The 26,388-nt window shown below is 30.9% G+C and overlaps 1 protein-coding gene across 1 annotated transcript; it reads left to right on the top strand.

Annotated features, from left to right (window-relative positions):
* Window positions 1-15,637: 15,637 nt before the first annotated feature.
* Window positions 15,638-16,450, top strand: LOC117922553 (ethylene-responsive transcription factor ERF003-like). The gene is made up of 2 exons (XM_034840700.1): window positions 15,638-15,750; window positions 15,893-16,450. Exons 1-2 carry the CDS (start codon window positions 15,665-15,667, stop codon window positions 16,332-16,334), a joined length of 528 nt encoding a protein of 175 aa, XP_034696591.1. The 5' UTR covers window positions 15,638-15,664; the 3' UTR covers window positions 16,335-16,450.
* Window positions 16,451-26,388: the final 9,938 nt, after the last annotated feature.

Below are 26,388 nucleotides of genomic sequence, written 5' to 3'. Positions count from 1 at the left end.
GTGACTCAAATATGACTTTAGTAAAAGATGGTATAACTATCAATTTACCTTGTGAGTAGGCAGCACATGAGTATTCATTAGGTGAAAGAATCTTCTGGTTCTTTAGTGGATGCCCATGCGAGTGTTCGATTATTCGACGTATCATTGAAGACCTTAGGTGACCTAGCCTGTCATGCCAAAGGACAAAAACTTTTGGGTTGTTGAACTTCTGGTTCACGACAACATCTGATTCAATAGGCTTTATAGTTGTATGATACAACCCAAAGGAAAAAATCAGGAGTTTTTCTATTATAAGCTTCTAACCAGATATAATGGAAGTAATGTAAAGATATTTCACATTATCTTCATTCATAGTTTCAATAGAAAAACCGAGAGTTTTTCTATTATAAGCTTCTGACCAAATATAATGGAAGTAATGTAAAGATATTTCACATTATCTTCATTCATAGTTTCAATATGATATCTATTTATGTGGATATCTTTAATACTGAGCAAATTTCTTCTAGATTTGCTAGAATATAAAGTGTCATTTATATGGAATCTAGTTCCATTTGGTAACTTTATGTTTGCTCTTCCAAAGCCTTCAACTAAGTTTGTAGTACCAAATATGGTACTTACATTAGCTTTTGTTAATATCAATTCGAGGAAATATCTTTTATCTCAAAGAATTGTGTGTGTGATTGCACAATTTATGAGACATACATCATCTTCATTCATCATGAGACCAAATAACACATGGATTTTAAATATAACTAATATTAAAAAAAAGCATAATGTAAATAACAAAAGAAAATCAGATGTAAATATAAGACATAATACTATATTATTTGATAAATAAAGTAACATTAATCAATGTTAATATTCTCATCATTTATTAAATAGTCTGCTTTTTCATTGGGACCTCCGAAGAAATCAATGTCATAGTAGGTTAGATTCAATCCATTACTATTGGTAAAGTTCATCTCTATCTCTTTTCCTTTTGTTTTTATTGATGCTTGGTAAAAGTTTACCAAATGTTTGGGCGTACGATAGGTACGCGACCAATGCCCATTCACACAATATCTATAACAATTATTCTCGTGGTTCTTAAGAGGTTTATCTTGCAAACACTTCCCATTTTCTTGTTTTGCCTTAGTATTATTCCACTTCTGGTGGTGCAATGAGGCTTTCCTTTTCTAAGAGTTTGATGAATTATTACTACAAGAACCATGGTATTGGGGATTTCTTCCACAACTATGACCACGTCCTTGTCCACGTCCACGAGTTTGGGATGATATTGCATTCACTTTAGGGAATGGTTCAGATTCGGTTGGAGGAGACTGGTGATTTCTCATAAAAAACTTATTAATTTGTTCAGCAACAAGAAGACATGATATTAATTCAGAATATTTTGTAAATTTACGTTCTCAATATTGCTAATGTAGGAACACATTCGAGGCATGAAATGTAGTAAAAGTTTTTTCTAACATGTCTTCTTCTGTGATTTTTTTTCCACACAGCTTTAATTGAGAGCTAATTTTGAAAAGTACAAAATTATATTCACTAACAGTTTTAAAATCCTGCAACCTCAGGTGCATCCAATCATATCAAGCTTTTGTGAGAATCACAATTTTTTTGTGGTCATATCTTTCCTTCAAATTACTCCATAGAGTAAAAGGGTACTTTATCGTAAGATACTCATTTTTTGAACCTTCATGGAGGTAATGGAGAAGGAAAATCAGTGCTTTTGTGTGATCCTATAGGGATGCTTGATTTCCTTATTTGATTGTAGCTCTAAGATTTATTACATCAATATGTATTTCAACATCAAGGATCTAAGATATATAGTTCTTTTCCAAAATGTCAAGTGCCACAAATTTGAGTTTTGTGAGATTCGACATTGCCAAATAACTTCATATATATGATAAAATAATATTATTAGAATCAGTTATAATAAATTGATAACATTGGTATAACTTTGATTATAAACAAAATCAAATAATTTGTTTATAACTTTTAACAATATATAACAAAACAAATCAACAATAATATAAATATGTAAAATTTTATTCTATATAAATAACTTTAAATTTAAGATACGAGAATTACCTTCAGAGCAATTCATGCTGATAACGTGTTGTAAAACAAGGATTAATGGAATACAAATAAGGATAAATGGAACACAAATAAAGTAGTAGAGATAAATTATATATTATTTTGATAATAATGTATAATAGGGAAGAAGAGAACACAAAAGAGAATTGAGAAAGTTGAGAGAATGAAAGACAAAGAGAATGAGAGAAAGTAAGAAATTTCTTTCTTACTTAGGGGATGCATGTTACAAGGGATGGGAAGCCCTTTTATAGGCTTTCCAAATGGCTTCCATTAATATCTCCATTAATGGTTTCCATTAATGAGTATTAATGGAAGTCATAAATAATACTTAATTAACATTTATTATAATTAATGTGGTGACATTCATTACTTCGGTTATAACAAATTCAAAGTAATTAATTATTTTTTATTATTTAATAAATAAATATACCTTATTATTTGTTAAGTTAATGATTATGACTTAGTTAAATAGGATTTGTTTTATAAAAGTTTTTCCTATAATTTCAAGAATTAAAAAAAAATATTAATCCTCTTTAAATAGGATTTCTAAGAGACCATATTTCCTAAACTTTTACAAAACTAAAATTATACTTCAATCATAATCTCATGCAAAAAAGTTTTAGAGTTAAGTGTAGAAATGAGAATATTTATAAACACTACAACAAGTAAACCTCAATTTTATGACATCTGTTATAAATAGAAAATAACTAAAGTGGTGTTTGTTTTTTTACTAAATAAAAAAACCAAAATATTTGACTTTTTTTTATTCAATTAAAAATAAATTGTCCATCTAAACCAATATAACTAAATTGAACATATTGATAATAATTTAATTTTAGTTAAGTTGGTTGATATCAATAAGTTATTTTTAGTTGAATAAAAAAAAAAATTTGATTTTTCCTATTCAGTTAAAAAATAAACACTACCTAAGTCTTAAATTAAAAAAAATTATAAATTTCAAAATTTAAGTAATTATTTGAATTCTGAAATGAATTTATCTTTATCTAAAATTCTATATGAATAAAGAAGTTGTTTACAAGAAAGAAGAAAAGAGTTGGATAGAATTTTCAAAGCCTTGGTGTATTGGTGTATGAGACGAGATAAAAGAATTATATATATTCTTTATTTACAAGAATATCTTAAAAAGAAAGTACCCACATTTTCTTTCTTGTCACATGTATTTTTTTTCTTTTAAAATGGGAATAATACTTTAGGTTAAAAAGGGTTTATATTTCAATTTTATATATTTAGTTAAGTCAATGGTTCTGACTGCACATACGAAGAGGTAGCAGGATTTTTTTTTAATCTATTTATGGTAGTTAGTGTGGGTGCACATGTTGCAAGAGTGTGTACGTAATAACGGGGTAGACAAAATATTTGCCCTTTTCTTATTTATCATTATTTATGTTAGTGCCTCACACTAAGAAAAAGTATGTTGTTGCATTAAATGAAAGAAATGATGATCGTATGATAAAAATTTGAAGAAAATAAGGGTTAAAATTAGTCACAATGAAAGTGCATTCTAGCTTTTATTATATAGTATAGATATAAATACCCACGGTCCATATGAAAGAACATCCACAAATTTCAAACACAATAATTTATAATTTATGTTATAGTGTATCATTTCTATTAGTAGGTGTAGTGGGTAACTTAAAATATTATCATCTCGCCATTCCGGGAAAGCTAAGAGGGTTGTTTCGTAAATTGACTTAATGATTTAATATAATTTAAAACTTTAATTTAAATTATTAAATAGATTAAATATGTTCAATAAAATAATTTAATATTTACATGAAGTCGAATATTTAATTTATTCTTAATCTTTTTTTTTTTTTTTTTTTACTTCATCTATATATATTGAGTGAGAGTATATTTTATAATGATGACTCAGACATTTACAAATCATTGATTATAGTAAATATTTTATAATTATATATATCCTATACATTTACAATACTTTAAATATGGATGTTTAATAAATAAATTTATTATTAAATATTAATGAGGATAAATATATCAATTTAATAATTTAAAATGAACTTTAAGTTAACTTTATCAAATAATCTTAATACTTAAGGTAAAAATCAAGTAACAAGTTTTGAATTAATAATTTAAGAATAATTTAACTTAAAGTTAACTTAATATAATATTAAGTAATAACAATTAAATTGTACTAATAAACCAAGGTAGTTTCCATTAATTTCTATGCTTATTTGAGCAATCATTTAAATTGGTCAAAATAGAGATAAAGTAACCAATGCTTGCCTTTGGTCCATTTTCGACTAGAGTTTACATTTGGGTGCCATTTGTTTTTATATTATTTCATTTATCTTAAATCTTAATTGACTTTAATTTAATTTAAGTCCTATTATGTATTAAGTTGTTTCTTTCCTTCATTTTCCTTAACTTAAGTTTGAAAGCAACTTATTTTAAGATTTAAGAAAAATAAAGAAACAAATAACGTAGTGTCTATTTGAATACATTTTTTACCTTTTTTTTTAAAAATTAAAATAGAAGTACTAATAATTTTATAGACAAATTAGAACTTCTTGTATAAAAAATATAGATTTGCCTTATATATTTAAAAATCACTTTTGAAAATTTTAAAAATTGAGGTATAATATTTTTTGATGTCTTAATTTTTTAAACAATTTCCCTTTTTAATATAAACATCTAAAAGTTCAAGTATATTATATAAAAATTAGTATTATCTTATGATTTTTTTTTTTGAAAAAAAAAAATAGAAAATGTATTTAAACATACACTAAATTATTTATTTTTTAATTTATTATTTTTTCTAAGATAATTTTTTTTATTTAGAAAATTAAGCAATAGATTAAACACTAAAATAAAATAGATCAACATTGAAATAAAAAAATTAAAAGAAGATAAGAAAGTGAGAAAACAAAGACTATGCTTAGTTAAGAAAAACACCCAAAGGAAGAGGGGGGGGGGGGGGTTTGAATTGGGTTTTTAAAATCTTTTCAATCACAACAAATTTAAACAAAATATAAGCAAAGTAAAGAGATAGAGTTTATAGAATTCAAACTCGGATTTATAGTGGTTCGACACTTCCTTGCCTACGTCCACTCTCCTCAACCTCCTAACTGAGTGAGGGTTCCACTAACTTGAAGCTTCAACCAAGCTTCTAATCTTCTTACACTTGGATTCCGGCTCCAATGGGCTCTTACACAACCTCTTCAAGATTCAACCCTCTTGAAGGCTTTAACACTCAGATTGTTATAAGATATAATCACTCAACCTAGCTTAAAGATGACTCAAATACAAGACAAAACTAGGATGACAAACAAGAGTGCACTAAAGGATATGCAAGTGGTGATTTAATGTACTATGAAAGAAATGAGAGCTTTTTGATCAAGAATAGGTAGGTAGGCTTTGAATACAAGTGTTCTCTTGTCAATAAATGAAGTGGAGCTCTCAATTTATAGGTTTCTAAGCTCGGGAGTCAAAAACATCAAAAGGTATCCTCGTCCGGTCGAGCTAGGGGTGGTTGACCGGTTCACTAGCCGTTGGAACATTTAATGCATGACAGGTTACTGTTGCCTCAACCAAACCTCGACCAGTCCTTGACCAGACCTCGACCGGGAAGAGAAGCTACTAAGAGAAAGAGAAGGTTTTTTACCTTCCTCGACCGGTCCTTGACCGGACGACCTCAACCGGTCGACCGGTTCCTCAACCGGTTGACCAATTGGCCATAGCCTGATCGATTGAGCCTTTTTGGCATCGAAAACCTATTTTTTTTATTCCTTTCTTATATAACACTTAGGCAAGGTCTTTAGGTAAATTATTAAGCCAATTTTGAAACATTTTGCCTAAGGTAAATTAGTTAAAAACTCGGGTTTTAATGAAATCGACATTTTAAAGAATAAACTGAGTTTTCTAAGATGCATGAAACGAATGAAAATCCTAAGTGCACTCATGCATTCATCTTACATTAGTTTCCTATGATCACAAGTCTTCCAAACGTCTCGATCTTTTATCCATTTGGTTCTTTGATGAATTTTCGAGTTTATACCTGAGATTCTTAAACATTTAAACCAATTAGTCACTTAACCATGGTTTGTTATCATAAAAACCCGATTAGGAGAACCCTTGGGCTAACAGAAAGGTTGGCCTGGTTTGGAGAGGCATGTATAGACATGCTATTCTAAAGCTTGTATCACCTCCTAATGTGCGGGCAATGATGATAGTTACTTTAAAATACAATCTCAATAGCTCTTAGTAATATCATTTTATAAGCACATTCACAAGAAAACTGATTAAATTGTGTTGAAGGGAAAAGGAAAAAAAAAAAAAAAACTAAGTTTTAAAGAGTTCACAGAATTATTTCTAAGTCGCTAAAAAAAGTAAGAAAAATTTTCCTTTTAAAAGTAGACATGAGGTGAGAACGTCATCAACATAACAGATAATTCTCATTAAAGCTTGTGACTTACAACCTAATGGTTGGAAATATTATAGGTTATCAATTACAAATTAAGAGACGTTAACTTACCAAATTAGCTTGTATATAATTTTTTTTTTCATTTTTAAAATAACTAAAATTTTACAATTTATTTTATCAAAATCCCAACAACCACCCCACAAAATTTAAAACTTAAAAAAAAAATAATTAATTAAGAAATACATAAATGAAATAAGATTGGACAACTTTATACTATGTAATAGGTGTAGGTGTTTTCCACACTTGAATTTACACTTAGTGCTAACAATTTTCATTTGAAGAACCATAGTGAATTAAGACTTGAGCTAGGTCCTTGAGCCAAAATTCAACATGTCATACACATAGTATTGCTATAGGATTTGGTTTTAAGTGGGTTAGTGCTATTGATGGTCATGTGGTATCTTGATTCTCATGACTAGTATGTTTTTTGGGCTAGTAGGAGTTTGTTGGGATTGAGCCCTTAAAAGCAAGACATGATGTAACAAAGTTAGACTTAACCATCCTTTTGCTATCTTTTTGGTGTATTGACATTAATTTGAGCATTCAATTCATATCTTTTGCATTGTATATTACTTGGGTGCATTAGGAGTTGCACAGAAGATACAAGTCATGGGTTCCTTATAAATAGATAAATTGTCTACAATTGGTTCATGGATTTGGGCAATCCAGTAAAGACTATAGTGCACTACTTCCTAATTAGAGGGATGAATTGTCTTGGTTATCAAGATGAGTTTCCCATGGTGAGTACACTAGTGTATGTGATGCACACTTGACAGGACCTACAGTTAATCATGACGCAAGACTATCATTTTTCATGTTCACCAAGCTTACTATATTGCATGGACTCTTAACCTTGAGAGGATATTGAGTCTACGCCAAAATCAATAGGGGTTTTAACCTTTGGGTGAGACCCTAAAGTGGTCATATATCTCTATGGATGAGGTCACTGTTGATGGAGGCTGGTGACAACAAGTATTCTCAATATAGGCCCTCTTGGGTGATCCAAAGGACATGTGATCATGAAATCTATTGTCACAAAATTCCTTTAGTGGAATTTGACATATGCTCTTTGGAGCTAGAGCATGTTAGTTGATCACATAATAAGTAGGATCTATAAGTCAAGGATTTGAGAGACAATCTTGATAGGTGATAACAATACCTTGTTAGATTATGGATACCAATTCATAGATAGTCTACATATAGTGGATAGGTCATGAATTCGAGCATTGAGTGTCTCATTGTTATTTACATAGGATAGTGAAATTCAGTTAATTCTCTATAGTGGGTGTTAAATCAACTTCAGAATTAGATTCTAAGGAAGCTTGTACTCCTATGGGTCTTAGTGGTCCTTACATAGTTGTGAAAGACACACCTAAGGCATGCCTAGGCTCGGGGCGACGCTGCGCCACCCTCCGGCACCTTGCCTGAAGGCAGGTAACGCCCTTTCATGGAGGCGTCGCTTAGGCGCGCAAGGCGTGACGCGGTCACCTGACTCGCCTCTGGCTAGGTACGCCCTCCGACCCCTCATTCTTCTCCTTTTCCTTCTTCTTCTTCTTCTTCTTCAGTCCATCAGGTTGCAGAGGGTTGGGGCTGAGCCCTAATTTTTTTTTTTTACTTTGTGAGTCCAAAACGACATTGTTTTGGTCATTTTTAATTTTAAAAGGAATAGGCCAAAATGACGCCATTTTGACCCTATTTTCTTTTCCAGCCCCCTTTTTCTGGTGTTTTTCAACCTGACACCACTCTCAATCGTGCCTTAACCTCAACCGAGCAGTGAAGAAGTGAAGAAGAAGAAAAATAAGAAGAAGAATAAGAAAAGGAAAAATAAGGAAAAAATAGGAGAAAAATAGAGGAAAATAGTCATGTACCTTTCGAGGCCTTGGTATTTTTCTTTTTTCTTCACTTTTCTGCATTTTTTTCCATTCTTATCTCATAACTCTCATTGGCAATTTTTTTTTTAAAAAATATAAATATTGTATTTTGGCATGAAAATTTTACTAAATAAAAATAAATAAACAAAAAACACTCATATACATATTTTTCTTAATGTGATATGTGTTTTTTTTTTTCAATTTTTTTTCTTAATTTAATTATAATTATTTTATTGTAGTATAGATAATTTCTTTGCAAGATGAATAATGAGAATGAAACTCAAGTGGACTCTAGTGTAAGTGGAAGAAGAGATCCCGGATGGAAATATGCTCGTTTGATTAATGAAAAAGATTTGAAAATCATCATATGCATTCTTTGTGATAAAGTAACCAAATGAGGCATATATAGACACAAACAACATCTTGTTGGTGGATATAAAAATGCTAAAAAGTGTAGAAAATGTTCGGAACATGTTAGAGAAGAAATGGAAGGGACATGAATTCCAAGAAAAAAAAAAAAAAGCAAATGAATATAGGGAGCGAAGATGTTAATGAAGATTTGTTTGGTTTGGAAGATGAAGATTTTGGTGAGAAGATTAATAGTAGAATGAATGTCACCAACATTTCTAGTGGAGGTAGTAATTGAGGAGGAAGTGGTGGTAGGATATTTTCTTCAAAAAAACCAAGACAAAAAGGTCCTATGGATATTTTTTTCACTCCTAATGCAGAGATGGTTGTTCAAAATAGAAGGAGTGGGAAGATGAATCAAACCACCATCAATAATGCCTACAAAAAGGAAGCAAGAGAAAGAGCCTGTATGCTTATCACAAGGTGGATGTATGAGGCTGCTATTCCATTTAATGCAGTCACATATCCGAGTTTCCAACCAATGATTGACGCTATTGGCCAATATGGTGTGGGTATGAAGGAACCGACTTTTCATGAGGTAAGAGTTACTAACCTTAAGAAAGAATTGACACTCACAAAATATTTTATGAAAGATCATATGGTGGAATGGAAAAAAAAAATGGATGTTCAATTATGTCGAATGGATGGACTAATAGGAAAGAGAAAACTTTGGTGAACTTTTTGGTTAATTATTCAAAGGGAACCATGTTCATGCAATCCATTGATACTTCTTCAATGATTAAGACGAGAGAAAAGATGTTTGAGTTACTTGACAAATGGGTAGAGCAAGTTAGTGAGGAGAATGTTATTCAAGTTATAATAGATAATCACTCAAGTTATGTGATGGCAGGTAATAAATACTATTTCTTGAATTTTTATTTACTTTCAAAATTTGAATTATTTATCTTAAGAACTTATGTAAATTTATTATCTACAATGTCACATAGGGAAGTTGTTAGAATTAAAGCGCCCGCATTTGTATCGGACACCATGTGTTGCACATTGCCTTGACTTGATGTTGGAAGATATTGAAAAACTATCAAACATCAAGAGGACATTGGAGAGGGCTATATCACTAAATGGGTATATTTATAATCGCTCAGGGCTACTCAACATGATGAGGCGATTTACTGGACAAAAAGAATTGCTTAGGTCAGCTAAGACTCGGTTTGCAACTACTTTCATTACATTATCGCGATTGCATGAACAAAAAAATAACTTGAGGAAGATGTTTACAAGCTCAGATTGGTTAGATAGTAAATGGGAAAAAGAGCAGAAAGGGAAAACTATAACCAACATAGTTCTAATGCCTTCATTTTGGAACACTATTGTGTTTTGCTTAAAGGTTTCGAGTCCCCTAGTTCGCGTGCTTCGTTTGGTTGATGGTGAAAAAAACTCCTATGGGATACATCTATGAGGCCATGAATAGAGCTAAGGATACAATTGTGAGAAGTTTTAATAGAAATGAAGAGAATTACAAAGAAATCTTCAACATCATTGATAAGAGATGGGGGATTCAGCTTCATCAGCCTTTGTATGCAGTAGGGTACTTTTTGAACCTGAAATTCTTCTATGATAAACCAGAAATAGAGCATCATGCAGAGACATGGTTGATTCGGCAGATGAAGAAGATGAGGAAGGCTACAAATGTGGTGATGGAAATGATGATGATGATGATGATTTTGTTGATTTAGAAGAGGAGTGATGATTGCTTATTGTGGACAAATTTGTTATTTAAGTGTTTTTTAATGATGTTTTTGAATTGTGGACAAATTCATGTTTTGGACCTTTTGGTTTGGAAACTTTGGATTTGGATATGTATTAGGATATTAGAAATATGGATTTGGATTTGTTTTTATACTTGGAGTTCTTTATTTTTATGTTTTTTGTTGATTAAATTGAAGGTTTGGATGATATTTGATGATTTATGTGTTTAAGACAAATAAATGATTGTTAAATTTTATTATATTATATAAAAATATATATGTAAATTAGGGTGTGCCTCACTTCACTAAAGCCCGCGCCTTAGGTAAGCCTTGCGCCTTAGGTTCCAGGACTACTTTGCACCTTGGTATGTGATTCATCCCCATTGCAGTCATGCCATTTGATTCTAGCTCAGACGGGTGTTATCAACAAAATTTATAAAATCTAAATCACCTCACACTAGGGTAGCATAGCTAACATAGCATAGTGGCTCTAGTATCGTCCACAGGGATGGGTTTTCATCGTACAGCTGACTTAACTGAAGGAAATAACATGATGCTTTTTCTTATGACAGTTAGCTTTAAAAGAAAATGGAATTGTGGTTTTAAAGATTGATTTTAAGTTGAGCAAAAACAGTAAGTGAAATTAACTACAAAAAAAAGGTCTCTTTGAGCTTTAGGTTATTAGGATCGGGTTCCTTAGACAAAGGGGAAGATTTTGAATCTTTTCCTCACGTTGGGGACAATAACATAAAGGATGGTTATCTCCCGAACCGGTTTTATATTTAACAATTAAAATTTGATCCAAAGGGTTCATGGAAATTGATAGTTGCTTCCCATTAATGGCTTCAAACACTAAATACTCTCACATTGAACCACCTTCCAATGGCTTGTAAATGATAACTAATAGACATCCATGGATCTAGCAATAAACATCCAACGAATTTGAAAAGCTTACCAAGTATTGGTCATTCAAGGTGATTTTAAGGGATTTAAAGCTAAACCTTGAAATAAAGACCATTAATGGGTAACAACTACTTTCATTTAGAGCAAGGACAACTCCTACCTTTGCATTCAGGTCCTTCACCTAACTTCCATCACTCCAAGAAACGTAAAACCTAGCCACTCATCCTCTAAGAAATCATCCTCAGAGGTTGTTTGGCTAGAAAGAAAAGTGAAGACAAAATGAGAAGGAAAGGTAAAGCAAAAGCTCTGTATATTTCTTAGTACCGGAATTTACAAGTGTTTAATGAAAAACATCCATAATCTATCCATTTGTCTCTCTCCTTATATATAAGCTACCTAAAAGATATAAAGGAAAATATCTAGGTTGGTTACAAGGAGAAACTAGGAAATTACATAAAATATCTTAAGATAAAAATCTAACAAAGTCGGTGCACAGGAAGATTTCGCATACCATGCGAAATTTGGCATGGTGTGTGAAATCCTTGGCTGCATCAAGTGGTTTCCATAGTGTGCGAAATTTCGCACAGCCATGCAAAATTGTTGATTGTTGGATTTCTTTCTCTGATTTTCTTCCTTGCATCTCTGATTGGCTTGGCAAATGGTCATGAAGTGCTCTAAAGCTTGGATTTTTCATGTATTTGAGCTTTAACTTGCATTGCCATGGATTGTACAAAATTCTCCCTCATTCTTGGCTTGTTTCAATGATAAAAAAGCTACCAAAAACACCAAAACTTGCTAAAAACTGATTAGTAACCCTTACTAGGTTCCTTAATATGCCAATTGAGTTAAAATGTATTAACTACTACTCAAAAGTATTTAAAACAATTAGTTTCAAGCTATAAAAGAATACTTTTTGAGTAGTAATCAGTACACCTTGAGCCTTTTAAAACTATGGGTCCTTGCTTTGAAGTCATATACCTTGTTGGCATGGATTATAAGGGTCGAATTGACTCTACGTTCTTTTTTGTTCATAATCAAATTTTGGTAATTATGCAAAGTTGCACAGGGGTAAGTGAAAAAGGTATTTGAATTGGGCTAATTGATTAATTAGTAGACCCTATTGGGTTAATTAATCAATTATGACCTATTTTGGACTAGATTAAGTGACCCAAACTCATCTAGGCTCAAGTCACTTAAGCTTAATTAGGATTTCTATAAATACCCCTTAGGGGTTAGGGTTTCTATAACTTTTGTTTTCCACCATCCAAAGAGAAAAAAAGTCATAGCCTCCACCCTCATTTCCTCCATTGAACTTACAATTAATTGATATTAACTTACAGTTAATCTTGCAATTGATTTTGATTTTGCAGTTAGTTTTGATCAAGAAATTATAGTTATGCTAAACCTAAGAAATTATAGTTGGTTGTTCTATTCTACAATGAAGTCACTTTTTGAAGAGACAAGTTATGATTTTATGCTGAATCAGTTTGTTGAAAAGAGGAATCTAATTTTATATTGAATTAATCCATTGAAAAAACGAATTCTAATTTTACACTAAACTTGTTTATTGAAAAAATGAGTTATGATTTTATATTGAACTTGTTTAAATACTAAAATACAAGTTATAATTTTACATCAAACTCATCTCTTCAAAAGACAAGTTCGAATTTTATACTGAACTCATCTCTATAAAAATCCCACTCAGACCGAGCTAGAAAAAGTTTGGGAAACACCGTATGTTAAAAAGTTTTTAAAAAAATTATAGTACTTTTACAAAAACCCCAATAAAAATAGCATGAGAATAGATACAAATCATAATATAATATAATATATAAGTTAAAATCCACAATCATAAATATTTTATTTTTATTTAAAAATAATAATCTAACACATTAATGAATATAAAATTATCATTATTATTATTTCATGTTTCAAACATGGCCTCAAAGTATCCATAATGTAGCCCTAAAGCATTGTCAATGTGAAAAATAGAAAAATCCATAATCATGCAGATGAACATAGAATTATTATCTTTATTATTATTGTTATTATTTCACGTTTGAAACATGGCCTCCAAATATCCATAATGTAACCTTGTATGGAAGAGCCTAAAGCAATGTCATTATGAAAAGTCTTTTTCCCAGCACCTACATGCAAGCTAGAGATGACTAACAATTCGTTGGTTCTAGCCATTTCGTGTCTTCTATGTTTACAGCTGATTAAGCACTGATTGAAATTAAAGTCGACATCCACAAAGCCCTAGATGGAATGAGTTCATTGCACCATGTTTAAGCAATGCCTTGATTCAACACGTGGGCACAACTTAGCTGTTCATGGGGTCATACTACCTCTTCATTCACCCAAAAATAATTAATTAATTAATTAAATTTGTAATCACCAGATTTCCAAATACTGGGATGGAAGTGAACATTTATATTTTAATTTTCAAAAAAAATATATATATGTATCATTCATTGTCTATTTTATTATTTTTAATTTTTTAAAATGTTTTTATCAATTTTTGTACTCAATTTTTTTTTCAAATTTTTATTTGATATTTGGAATATTTAAATATCCCAAAAACCATAAATTTATTATTTTCCTTTGTTTTCTTCATGTGTTTAAATTTTTATATTATTCATTTTATAGAATAAAAATTTTAATTAAAAAATTAAAATCTCATTAAAAAAAAAGAATTAAAAAAAAAGTCTATAATACGAGATAAAATAATATTAATATATACAAATTTTTTATATATATATATATTTAATTGTATTATATAATTTTTAAATATTTTAATTATAAACATTATGAAAATGAAATAAAAAATTATTTAAAATAATTTCTAAATAATACTAAATATGAGAGAGATTTGATATTATTTTAATTATAAATATTGGAGTGAAATTTTTATTTCTTTTATAAAAAAAAAAAACATATTATAACATATTTTATTAGACATAATAATATCTTAAAAATTATTTTTAATCTACGATATGCATGTTCTATCCTTTCTATTTGAAAAATGAAGTCAAACATTTTCATTACCAATTACATTATAATTCAATAAGAAACAAAAATCGTTTATTAATCTTGGTGTGAGAATAATTAAGGTTAGATTTCCCATCTTGGGAGTATCCCACGAAGCATGATAATATCAAATCAACTCAAAAGTCAAGAAACATGAGCACTTGGTAGTTGCGGAAGCAAACTAGCATGGCATATGGCATGTGGGAATGACCAAATGATGGAGCAAATAAAGGCAAACAAACGCATGCAGTTGATGTCAACATCTCTGCTTTGCATGCTTAGATTTCATTATGCAACAAAAGGGAATTAATGGTCAAAAAAAGCAGCTAACTATCCCTCAACCACACCCTCTCTCTCTCTCTCCACCTCCCAAATTACATCAAGCCTTGTTTCTATCTCCCCCTCGACTATGTTTAGTAAGGGTGATGCGAGCCACCTCTACTACACATCACTCACAGCTCTACGCACGGACAAAGGCCCATGGTGCTTGCGAATTACCCGAAACTATGTTTCTGTCTTCACCCTACACTTTTTCAGATTGGTAGGTTTTCCCTTTGTCTGCCGAAATGTGATGTGAGCCATTTGCGTACATAGACTTTATTTGCAAAAGTAGATAGAAAATATGCCTTTACTGAAATCAATTAACAACTTCATACATCGACCTGCTGAAAATTTTATGGATATTTTTATGATCTTTTCTACAATTGAATAAATTGACCATTTGTACTCAAGATTTCCTTGGGGACTGTCTACCAACAGAATCAGAGAAGGATATTTTGTGGGTCTTTCATGCAATCCCATATGGGGAGCCTATTAACTTTTATGGTTTTTTTTTCCGAACATCACGCTTATATAATTGAAAATTTTATTATTTGATTAAAAGGGATGAAATAAACTATTGAAAAAATTAATTATTTTTAAATTCAAATATTTAAGATATTAGATTTATAAACTTAGGATTACTTCATAATTTTTAATTAATTCATTCTTAAAAGTTTTGTCGGCTATGTGGAAAAGAAAGTGAAAATATTTCTTACTAAGGGAGAAAAATTTAAAAGAAACGGAAGATTAAAACCCTTGTGGAGCCCATTGGAGGCCAAAAGCATGCTTACAAAAACCCCCTCTCAAGTCTCCCACAACAATCCTTCTTTCTTCTCATCTTCTTCCATCTCGACCTCAGAGACACCATGGCTGGAAAACAACAACAGCGATACCGGGGCGTCCGCCAGAGGCATTGGGGCTCTTGGGTCTCTGAAATTCGCCATCCTTTACTGTAATTCCCGTTTCCTGATACCTTTTCTCCAATGTTATACAACAACACATCCAAGGAAACATTTCGCTTTTTAGGTGTTGTGCTCTTTGTTTTTGTCATGTATTGAAAGAAGAACTAAGTTTTGTATTTGTTTTGGGCACAGGAAGACTAGAATATGGCTAGGCACGTTCGAAACGGCTGAGGACGCGGCACGAGCATATGATGAAGCAGCCAGGCTCATGTGTGGGCCAAGAGCTCGCACCAACTTCAGTTACAATCCCAACGACTCACAATCATCTTCGTCTAGGCTTCTCTCAGCGACTCTAACTGCTAAATTGCATAGATGCTATATGGCATCACTTCAAGCGGCCAAAGAGCCTTTAGCTACACACCTCCAACAACCTCAATACTCTCCAAATTTCGCCACAGACGGCAATGCCGGAAATAGCCGCCAAGTGGATGTCGGGTCACCAGCGAAGAGACGGCGACAAGTGCAGGGCAAATGGGTTGGTGGGGAAGATGAGGAATTCAAGGTTCTTGAAGATGATCATATTGAGCAGATGATCGAGGAGTTGCTTCATTCTGGGTCTGTCGAGCTTAATTAGTTTTGTATAATGGTGCACCTGCAAATCCCAATGGAACTATTTCCCATGATCCCATCTGTCCCAAAAACTTATCTTACCCTTAATTTCCAATAATTTTAAATTTTTAGTTCTAGTCATGATTTAAAGTCCAAGTTAAAAACATGTTCTTGCAAAGATTTGCCAGCCATGTAAAAATTTTCATTTGTGAGAGAACTTAAAAGGAAAGGTAATTAAGGTAATACCGAAGAATGAGAGCCAGCTAACAGTCGGCATTGAGTAATAAAAAGGAAAGAACAGGAGACATATAAAGGTGTGAAAACTGAAAAGTGAGAGAATTAGAAGGATCAATTCTACTTTTACTTTTACAAAATCTCTTTCTGCTATTTGTCACCACTTGAAAAAGTTTGGCTTCCTTCCAAGCCTTTTCGGAATACATGAATTGCTGCCTCCTGTTGAAAATGACTTGGACGACTATTGATTGAAGTGGCTTTGATCATCAATGTCTAATCCATCAAAATCAGTAGTAAAATTTACTGTCATTTTACATATGATTGGGCCCTAGCCACACACCCACAAAATTATTTTTTATTCTCGTCTTATTAAATAATTCAAATGGATTGGGACACTAAAGGTACGCAAAGTTCCTAATTTCATGGCATCCTTTTTACTTTTTAAAATTTTTAAATTTTGTTAAAAATTTTAATTATATTAAAATAAATATATTTATAATTATATAAATATTACAATTTTGTTTATAATTTTTTTTTATGAAAAGTAGTTTTGTTAAAAATAATTTTTTTTTTAAATTCAATTAAATTATTTTAAATTTAATTATATATATAATTAATGTGGAGTGGAATAAGATAATAATGAAACCATCTCCAACCCACCACAAATTTAGCTGTGTTTTATAAAATAACTTAATAACTTAAAGTGTAAATAAATTAAGTATGTTTAGTAAAATAATTTTAATAATTTGACTTAAAAGATAAAAACAATTTTAAGTAACAAATAAAAATAATTAATTTATTCTTAAATTCACTTTTTCAATTTACTTTTTTATCCCTATTTATCTTAATTACTTTCATGATTTTTTTTTCTGTTTCATAATCTTTATTATTAATTAATATTTTTTACCTTTAATTATAATATATGAGAATAAATATGTAAATTTGATAATTTAAAATAAATTTTATCAAACAATCTTAATATTTAAAGTAAAAATTAAATAATAAATTTTAAATAATTTAAATATAATTTAATTTAAAATCAACTTAAATCATTAAATAATAAGAATTAAGTTTCATCAACCACCGCACTACTTATAATCTATACATTTTAATTTCAAATTTCAAACTCGTCTCATATAAACACGCGATAGTTGAACAAACTCAAACCCTAATTATGTTAGGTTGTGAAATTACCATTACATTTGAGCAATGAAAACTAGAGACATTGATTGAAAGGGGAGATGCAGTTCAACATTGCGGAAAATGATGGGATTAGAGCAGAGTCAATATTGGTGTTATTTGATAAGTCGTTTGCTTGGGAAACAAGTACTCCTTGCTTTATCCAATTGAGAAGGATTGAGTAATCAAAACTATGGATTTTTTTTTTCTTTTTCAAATGTTGGGATGCGTTCACACATGGTGTGAAAGCATACTTGGAATACTTTGTTGTTACCGTTGAATTTTGAATTTCTTCATCAAATAAACATTCTCTTAGATTTCTCACCTGCTTTTTTAGCTCAGAATAGACTTGACATCTCTGCAACGCCTCCTGTTTGGATCACTTGATTCCTTCAAAAGCATTACTTTTGACCCTAAACACTTATTTTTGACTTAATATTTTGTCTTCTCCTTTGATTCTCTAGACGTTTGATTTATATAATAAGACAGAGAAGCTCGCTTTTTTATCAGAAGGATATGCTTTAACAACACGGGAGGTACACCATGGTGGGTGAAGACTTTTATTTTATTTTTTTATTTATTTCAATATATAATACTATGAATAAATCTAAATCACTCTTGATAAAATTTAATATTTATTATTTAATAATCTATATTAAGTTTAAGTTAAATTATATTTAAGTTATTAATTTAAAACTTATTATTTAATTTATACTTTTAGTATTAAAGTTGTTCGATAAATTAATTTAAAATTTATTCAAAATCATCATATTGATATATTTATCCTTATAAATAATAATTTAAGTATCCAGTAACAATGAAAGTCATAAAATAATAAAGAAAATCATAAAGATAATTAAAACAAATATGAATAAAAATATCAAATGAATATATTGATTTAAAGATAAATTATCATTTTTTATTATTTAAAGTTGTTTTTTACTTTAAGTCATAATATTAAGTTATTTTACCAAATATACTTAATTTACTTAATAACTTAAATTAAGTTATTTATTAACATTGTAGATTTTAGTAGTGTATTTGAATAATTAAAAGTACGATTGAAAGAATAAAATAAAAAGCAATAACCTTATTTAAACATATAATAAAAAATTTCTTTCAAAACTTTCCGTTATTTTTAGTTTCAGAAAAATGCTAAAAAAAAAATGTAAAGAAAAATGATTTTTTTATATTTGGTTGTCTTATGAAAAATATCAAACAAAATAAAATATAATTAAAACTAATTAAAATTTTATATATTTTTATATTATTTAATTCTTATATCGATAAGTTAAAATAAATAAAATGATTTTAAAATTATAAATAAAAATAATTTATCGATTTTTAATCTATTTTTTTTTCTTTTTTTCTATTTTTCATCTCTATTTTCTATATCTTGCATCTTCCCTCAAATTTGTCATGAAACAAACATAACCTATATGTTACATTTCTTCATTCTCTAAATTAAAATATATATATATATATATATGATATAAACCATTTTTGATCTTAAGCATATATTTTATTTTTTAATTTTTTTTATCCCCATGTCTATCTCTTGTAATTTGTTTTTTTTTTTTCTCAACCTTTTGCATCCCAAGTGGAGCATTAAAGGGTGGATGATTGAGATGGTCATCATTCATGTTTAGATTCGGAATTAAAAATCAAAGTGATGGATAAAGATATGGTACGTCTTGTTGTAGGTGTACCTGCATTACATTATTATGAGACCAAATCATCATGACTATTATGAATTATTAGGTTAGAAGATGATTGAAGTGTCATGATTTGTGGACAACTTTTCCCAACCAAAGGACACTTGTTTGTAATTGCCTTTTGAAAATTCTGAAATTTCCAAGGTCTCGGATCACATATGGCAGTGCTAGAGCCATATAATCAATCCCATAAAGAGTTACGTATTCTAACTTTCTTACATCAGTCGATTTTGGCGTTATAGAAATTTACCTTGTTGCATGCTAGAGATAAATGCTGGGTTTGTAATAATTATGCATTATTGTGATCTTTTTCCTGTTTCTACTTTTGAGTTTTCTCGAATTGTCATATGCGGCTAAATTCAAATTTGTAGAATTTGAATAACAACCGGTTTGATTCATTTGAAAATTTTCATTGAAAGAATTATTTTCAAGTATTAAAAAAAATTAAAAAAATTCTCTTAAAATCATTAACAAATAAACTCTAAAACATATATATATATATAAAACAAGTTTGATATTGTCATTTACAAACCTCTAAAATATCAAATAAGGGCATAATGACTTTTCAATTCACACACAAAGCAAACCAGCATCTCCTTCTTTCCCTTAACCTAACAATTAAATAATATTAGGTAGCAAAAATATGTTTCCATATTAGAACAAGAAATAACTTCCAACAGTCAAGCATGTTCTTGTTTAAGTCATGCAATTTGATCAGTTGGGTCTTCTAATGCAACAAACATCTCTTTATTTTCCTTGACAACCAAGATATTTGTGGCTTTCATATATAACTAAAAGTCATTCTTTACTTCAGGCATGCCAAATATGATTTTCATTACCTCATCTTTTTTTCTTTTTCTTCTTCCCTCATTCTTTTTTTCCATAAAAGGTTAGGTAGTAGCTTCAAAACTATGGGAGATAGTATCAAGTGACGGATTGCAACTAGAGTCATCTTGATCTTCTATTATATTATCCTCGTATTTCCCCACCTTAGATAAATCAACATCTTGTCTTACAAAGCCTTGTAATGGTGTCCACAAGCTCTTTGACTAATAACAACAATATCTTTGAAAAGTATGTCCAATTGTTCAACATTTTTCAAGCCCCTTGTTTTAAACTTTATTGCCTCAAGATTCTTCAACAACAATATTTAATTTATCATATTCCACAACTAATATATAAATTAACCAAATAAATTTAATAAATAAACAAAATATACCTTCAATTTCTTATCCCATCATTCATTGCTTACATTGATATGTTTCATAGGATCCCACCCAAGTTTGGTTTCTTTCTCAATCAAGGTATTCCAAAGTTGACAATCCTTTTTAAGAGAACTCCATTTATTCTTAAGGTTCCTATATTGATAGTTTCTTCCAATCAAATTGTTGAAAGCTTGTATCACATTTTTCAATCCTAGGTTACTAGAATGATTATTTGATTTATTTTTAGCCAAAGTCTCAGTCACACAAACTTTGATAAAAGTATCACTTGTAATATCATCCCAATAAGCCTTGTTTTGTTTTTCACTTTCTTAGTTGCTTGGTTGTTGTAATAGTTGAACTATATTCCTAGACATCCTCTATTTAAAAAAATACATATCTTAGAGATAATAATTCTCAAACAAAGAATCACACGATTAAAATGAAGAACAAAGAAAATGAACAAAACATCAAGAATATATAATTATGCAGTGTAAACAAAGCTTGGTATGGTTAAAAGTTTGGTAAACCAAATGAGATATCCATGCATTTTTTACTTTTTTTTAAAAGTTGAAGGTTGGGACCCAAATTTCAATATGATACTTTAAAAAGACTACTTCTAGATTGAAATATTTAGAGATGAAAAAGCATAATTTGGTTCACTGGTATAGAAAATTGTTTCCATATAATTTACTTCAACATCAAGTAGATTTTTATATTCAAATCAAATATTCAACTTGGAGTAAAAACACTAGAATATGAAAACCATCCAGCCCAATTTTAATCTGATTTTATTTTCCAAATTCTTAAAATATTCAACTTGGAGTAAAAGCTACCATTTTGACTTTGATCCTTCATTGGCATTAACCCAACCAAAAAGGAATGCTACTTCTATTAGCCTAGCTTGGTCATTTGCATTCTAAGCCAGATCAGTCTCCTAACACCTTCATATGATAATTCCTTTTTGTTCACACCATTTGAAATGGAAATTGAACTACTTACTCTTTACTATAGGAGATGATGTGGTTAAGTATGCATTAGGACTGCCAGTTCTTACAGTTCATTTCAATTCACATTCAACTAGCAGTATGCTTTTTAATTTTTATCTTTATTATTATATTCTAAAAGAGTGGAATAAGTCTAGTAGGGAAACCATTCTTCCCTTATTAAATCATGATTACTTGGTTGTCTTCATAAACACATTTATGGGAAAATAACAAGAGAAAAGAATAATATTTTTTCATTCCAATTTAAATTACTTCAAAAGTATATGCTGCAAACACACATATCCTATTCTATTTATATCAATAAGATGTAATCCTATGCTGAACTTAAAACTTAACAAAGTGTTAATCCTAACTAATTAGTCAGATTTGTGTCCAATTCTCTGGGAATCATTAATAGATCCGATTCCTTGAGCTGCTAAAAATAAAAATCAGTTAAACTAAACTCGTAGGCTAAGAAATCTCTATAGATCTTTATCCTCATGACAATTGGAAAAACTTTTTAAACTTTTAACTTCATGTAAACTTTTCAAATTTCTAGTTCACTTTATCCTAATTTGACCAATAATTAGTTGTGCTCTTTTTTATATATGAAATGACACAGAAGGAGATGTGTCAACCATAAACAAAGTACAAACACTGATAATGTTTGAAAAGGGGAAAAAATAGAGTCTTGGAGTTCAATGAACATAACAAACCATTTTGATTTAAAAAATGTACAATATTACAAGGCGTATGGATGGTAAAGGCTACTTATAGCTCAATTAGTTTTCTAATCCCTACTTAGAGATGTAGCAAGTATAATTCCGTATAAAAGGTGCCAAAGACAACCAGTTCTCAAGACCTTTTTGAAAACTAAATATTAATTTAGGTACTAATTAAATTACAGTGATTTTTTTAACTAAGGTGATTAAATATATATACGTCGTAGGTTTCCTTGTAAGTATTGCTACGTCACAACTAGCTAGGGGATTATCTATGTATATATATTATCTATCTAGTCATAATTAATATGAAAGATTCCATGTCACACGGAGCACAATACTTACCTAAAACTTGTTTATGGGATAAATAAAAACTATATGCTTTTGAAACCTCAGATTGGTGATCATCCACCCAAGATTTATTGCCTAGTTATTAAGTTTCTAGGACCATGTCATCTTTCTATACGGATATGAAACTGAGAACTAGTATATATATGAAACCCCATATTGGCCAAGAAACTAGCCTTCTGCTAGATTGAATCTTAGTTCACGTGTCAACATTTGATCAACCTTTAGAAAAATATCTATTGATATTTTTTCTATTGGGATTCTTATAAGAGAAGTGTTGATGAAGAATTCAATAAACAGTTTATGCGTAATTACAAAAAGAAATAGTGAATTATTAGAAGATCATAATACAACTCTTTAAGCTCATTTACAAGGAAAAAATACAAGATAGTGAACTTTCTCCCGGCAAATGATAATGATATTAGTATATGTATATAAACTTCTTCCTCGCTAGATAAATTATTTGAGTGAGACCCGCATCACATTCATTGTGTTCATACTCCAATATTTAAAAATAGGTAAATGCTTTGTGCTATGCAAACTCATACTTAGGTAGCCACACTTCTTGGTAATGAATGGAGCTCTTTGGAAAGAGTCAACTAATATTTCCTTCCTTTGTATGTGTGTTTCTCCTGATTACTTGAATGATCAAGGAAAAAATATATTCATTAATAAACCAAAAATTAGTATGGAATCACCCTATTCCAAAGATCAAATTCTCAAATTAAAAAATGCTAGCAGCTAGTATGTATAGGTTTCACTTGGGATGTTGGTTGTACTTTGCTGGAAAATGAGTGAAAAAGGAAGAGACCCAAAACAACTTTCAACCTTCAGCAACCTGGTTGTGTGGGAGTTTGGACCTTTGCAAGATTCAAATCTAGGTTTGAAATGTTTAGAGCTTTTTTCGGGTTAGTTTTTTTCTCTAATTTGATTCCAAAATAGCTTTATGTACATGCTCTGTATTTCGAATTCATTCACTGACTACAAAAGGTTGAGGTTGGGAGATTAGAAGGGTATAGATGATGGGCCTAATAGTTTACTTTGTATTGTTTGCTTGTGGGCTTTCATTTGGGCCATGTTTGTGTTTATGTTTGTGACTTAGACCGATGCTTTTGGGTTTAACTTCTTTAAACGTATTAGAAACTTTATTTTTGTAGTGGGTTTGGGTATTGGGCCACTTTGTTGTAAGTTAGGTAAAAGTCTCTTGATAGGGTGGGTGTATTTGGGTAGGCATAGAGGGCATGTAGCCAATTACGTGTTCTCCCATCTTCAATTTAATGCACATGCAGCCTTTGCTTTTTACTATGCGTGTCTTTTCCTTACTTATCAAGGGAATATGTGGGTTAAGACATCTAATAACAATCTAATCCTTGACAATTGGCATGTATTCTTTTTTTTTATTATTACAAAAAGCTTGTTCTTCATTCTGTGTTTTACCAATTCTAAGCTTTGAGACTGCTCTGCATTGGTTTTCTTTTCTTTCTATTATTACCCCTTCCTAAAAATGGATTTCAAAGTTGCCCTTACCTATGGGTCAAGAGCCCCTGCTAAGTCTTATGCCCCCATTCCTAGTCTTACCTTAGATCCAAGTCTTGAGGATTTACCTACTATGGATGAAGAAGACTTGGCTTGTTCTAAGAGTTTTGCTAAACTTTACCTCATAGGTAAAGTCTTGGGTGAATCAGTGTCTCTCAAGTCCATTTCTTCCAAAATGAAAGGTGAGTGGAAGACTTCAGGTGAGTCTTGTTTTATGGACTTGGGCAAATGACCTCTTCCTCATCAAATTTTCATCCAAAAACAAGTTATTATCCTTCAAAGATGGAGAGAAGAGTTCGATCCTTTTAGTGAGACCCTTAAGGCAACCACTCTTTGGGCCCGAGTAATTAGTCTCCCTATTGAATTATGGGGAAGCAATACAATTAGAAAAATCATGGCTCAAATTGGGGTGGTTTTAAGAGTAGATCAAAGGAATGAAGAGATTGTAAAAGGTTTGTTTCTAATGGGTGTGCCTAGTGGTGGATTTAAGTCATTCACTTAAATCGGAGTTTAGGTACTGTAGAAGAAGTGAGATTAAGTTAGTCAAAATAGATTATGAGGGGGTCATAGAAAGTTGCTTTGGTTATAGCCTTGTTGACCACAAGTTTGATGAGTGTCCTAAAATGGAGAAAAAGATTGACATAAAAATTAAGAAAAATAATATAGATTGTAATGATATAGATGGTGAAAATGAAAGACATGGTGAGAAAAGCTCTTTCTTGGAGTCGAAATCCTGGATTGAAGTTTAACCAAAAAGGAGGACTAAGCCTTTGGGTTCAAAGATTGGTTTTAATCCTAGTAAGGATCACTCCAATTTAAGACAAAATCCTAGCCAAGGGGACCCTTTTAAGGGTAAGAAATTGGACAATTATGGTGCTGTTAAGGCTATTGCCACTAAAATTTTGGGAGACATCCCTTTTGGAAGTAACCCCAAAGATGGTGTTAGAGATGATAAGAGTCTGAATCAAAATATTCAACTGCAGGAAAAAGAAGGTGAAAATTTACCTAACAAGCTCAGTGCTACTATTAAGGAAACTTTGCTCACTTCTACCCATATTTCCATGGCTGATCCTCTGTATAGTGACTCTCCTATGGAAATGGATTTGCTTGGTGGTGAGAATAAAGAGACAGTAGATAAGGAAAAAATGGTTTCAAATGGCTCTAAAGCTATTGATTTTGCAATTAGTATGGAAACTGACGGAAGTGAGCTCATTTTGGGGAAAAAAAATGAAAAGTCCAAGGCTCAAACTCTTCCAAAAAGGATATAGAACGAATTAGAAAACAAGGGAACAAGAAGAAGGAAGGAAAGGGGCAAGGTGTCCTTAAACCATCCAAGTCTATCCCATGAAGGTTGTGGCTTATAATATTAGAGAGGCTAGTCACCCTAATTTTGTTTCTTAAGTTAGGAAGCTTTCAAAAGATTTGACTCTTGATATTTTGTTTTTATATGAAATGAGAGTTAATGCTAATAGATCAATAGATATTTTGCCTAAACTTTAGTTTGATTATTGGAAAATGATAGAATGTTTCATTGTATAGTTTATTTATCTAATCTTAACATTAATTGTTTTTTAACTTTCGTGTATGGATATCCTCAACATTTCAACAAAAAGAGATTTGGGATATGCTACATAATATTAAATATTCTATTATTGGGCCTTGGGTTATTGTTGGAGATTTTAATGAAGTTTTGCACGCCCATGAAAAAATAGGGTTGTGGCGAAGGAGGTGGAGGAGGAGGAGAACGCCGTCGACGAACAATTCGTCGGCGGAGAGGAGATTGGGTTGTGGGAAAGACGGGTTTTTGACCATCCAGAACTCGAACTCCGGGGAGTTGGAATCGCTGCTTCTTCTGCCGCTGCTGCTGGGCGAGAGGGTTTGGGGTTCAAGTTTGAATCTTGGGCTCTCCATGGAGAGAGAAGTGGCGGTGAAGCGGAGAAGGAAGAAGTGGGTGTTGCGAAATTTCTCACTTTCCTACTGAGAGAGCTCAGACTCAGAGAGTTCAGTGCAACTGACCCTACCATGCAATAAAGAATTCAAGAGAAGAGAGAAAACAAAGGGATTTAATCACCTGGGCCCAACTCACGGTCACGGAACCAAAACATCATCATCGGCGGCAGAGAACCAATCTACGAAATTCTCTCCACCTGGCAAACA

The sequence above is a fragment of the Vitis riparia genome, chromosome 9, assembly GCF_004353265.1.
Source record: "Vitis riparia cultivar Riparia Gloire de Montpellier isolate 1030 chromosome 9, EGFV_Vit.rip_1.0, whole genome shotgun sequence".
NCBI classification, from domain to species: Eukaryota; Viridiplantae; Streptophyta; class Magnoliopsida; order Vitales; family Vitaceae; genus Vitis; species Vitis riparia.
This window is presented reverse-complemented; position numbering and strand designations above follow the sequence as displayed.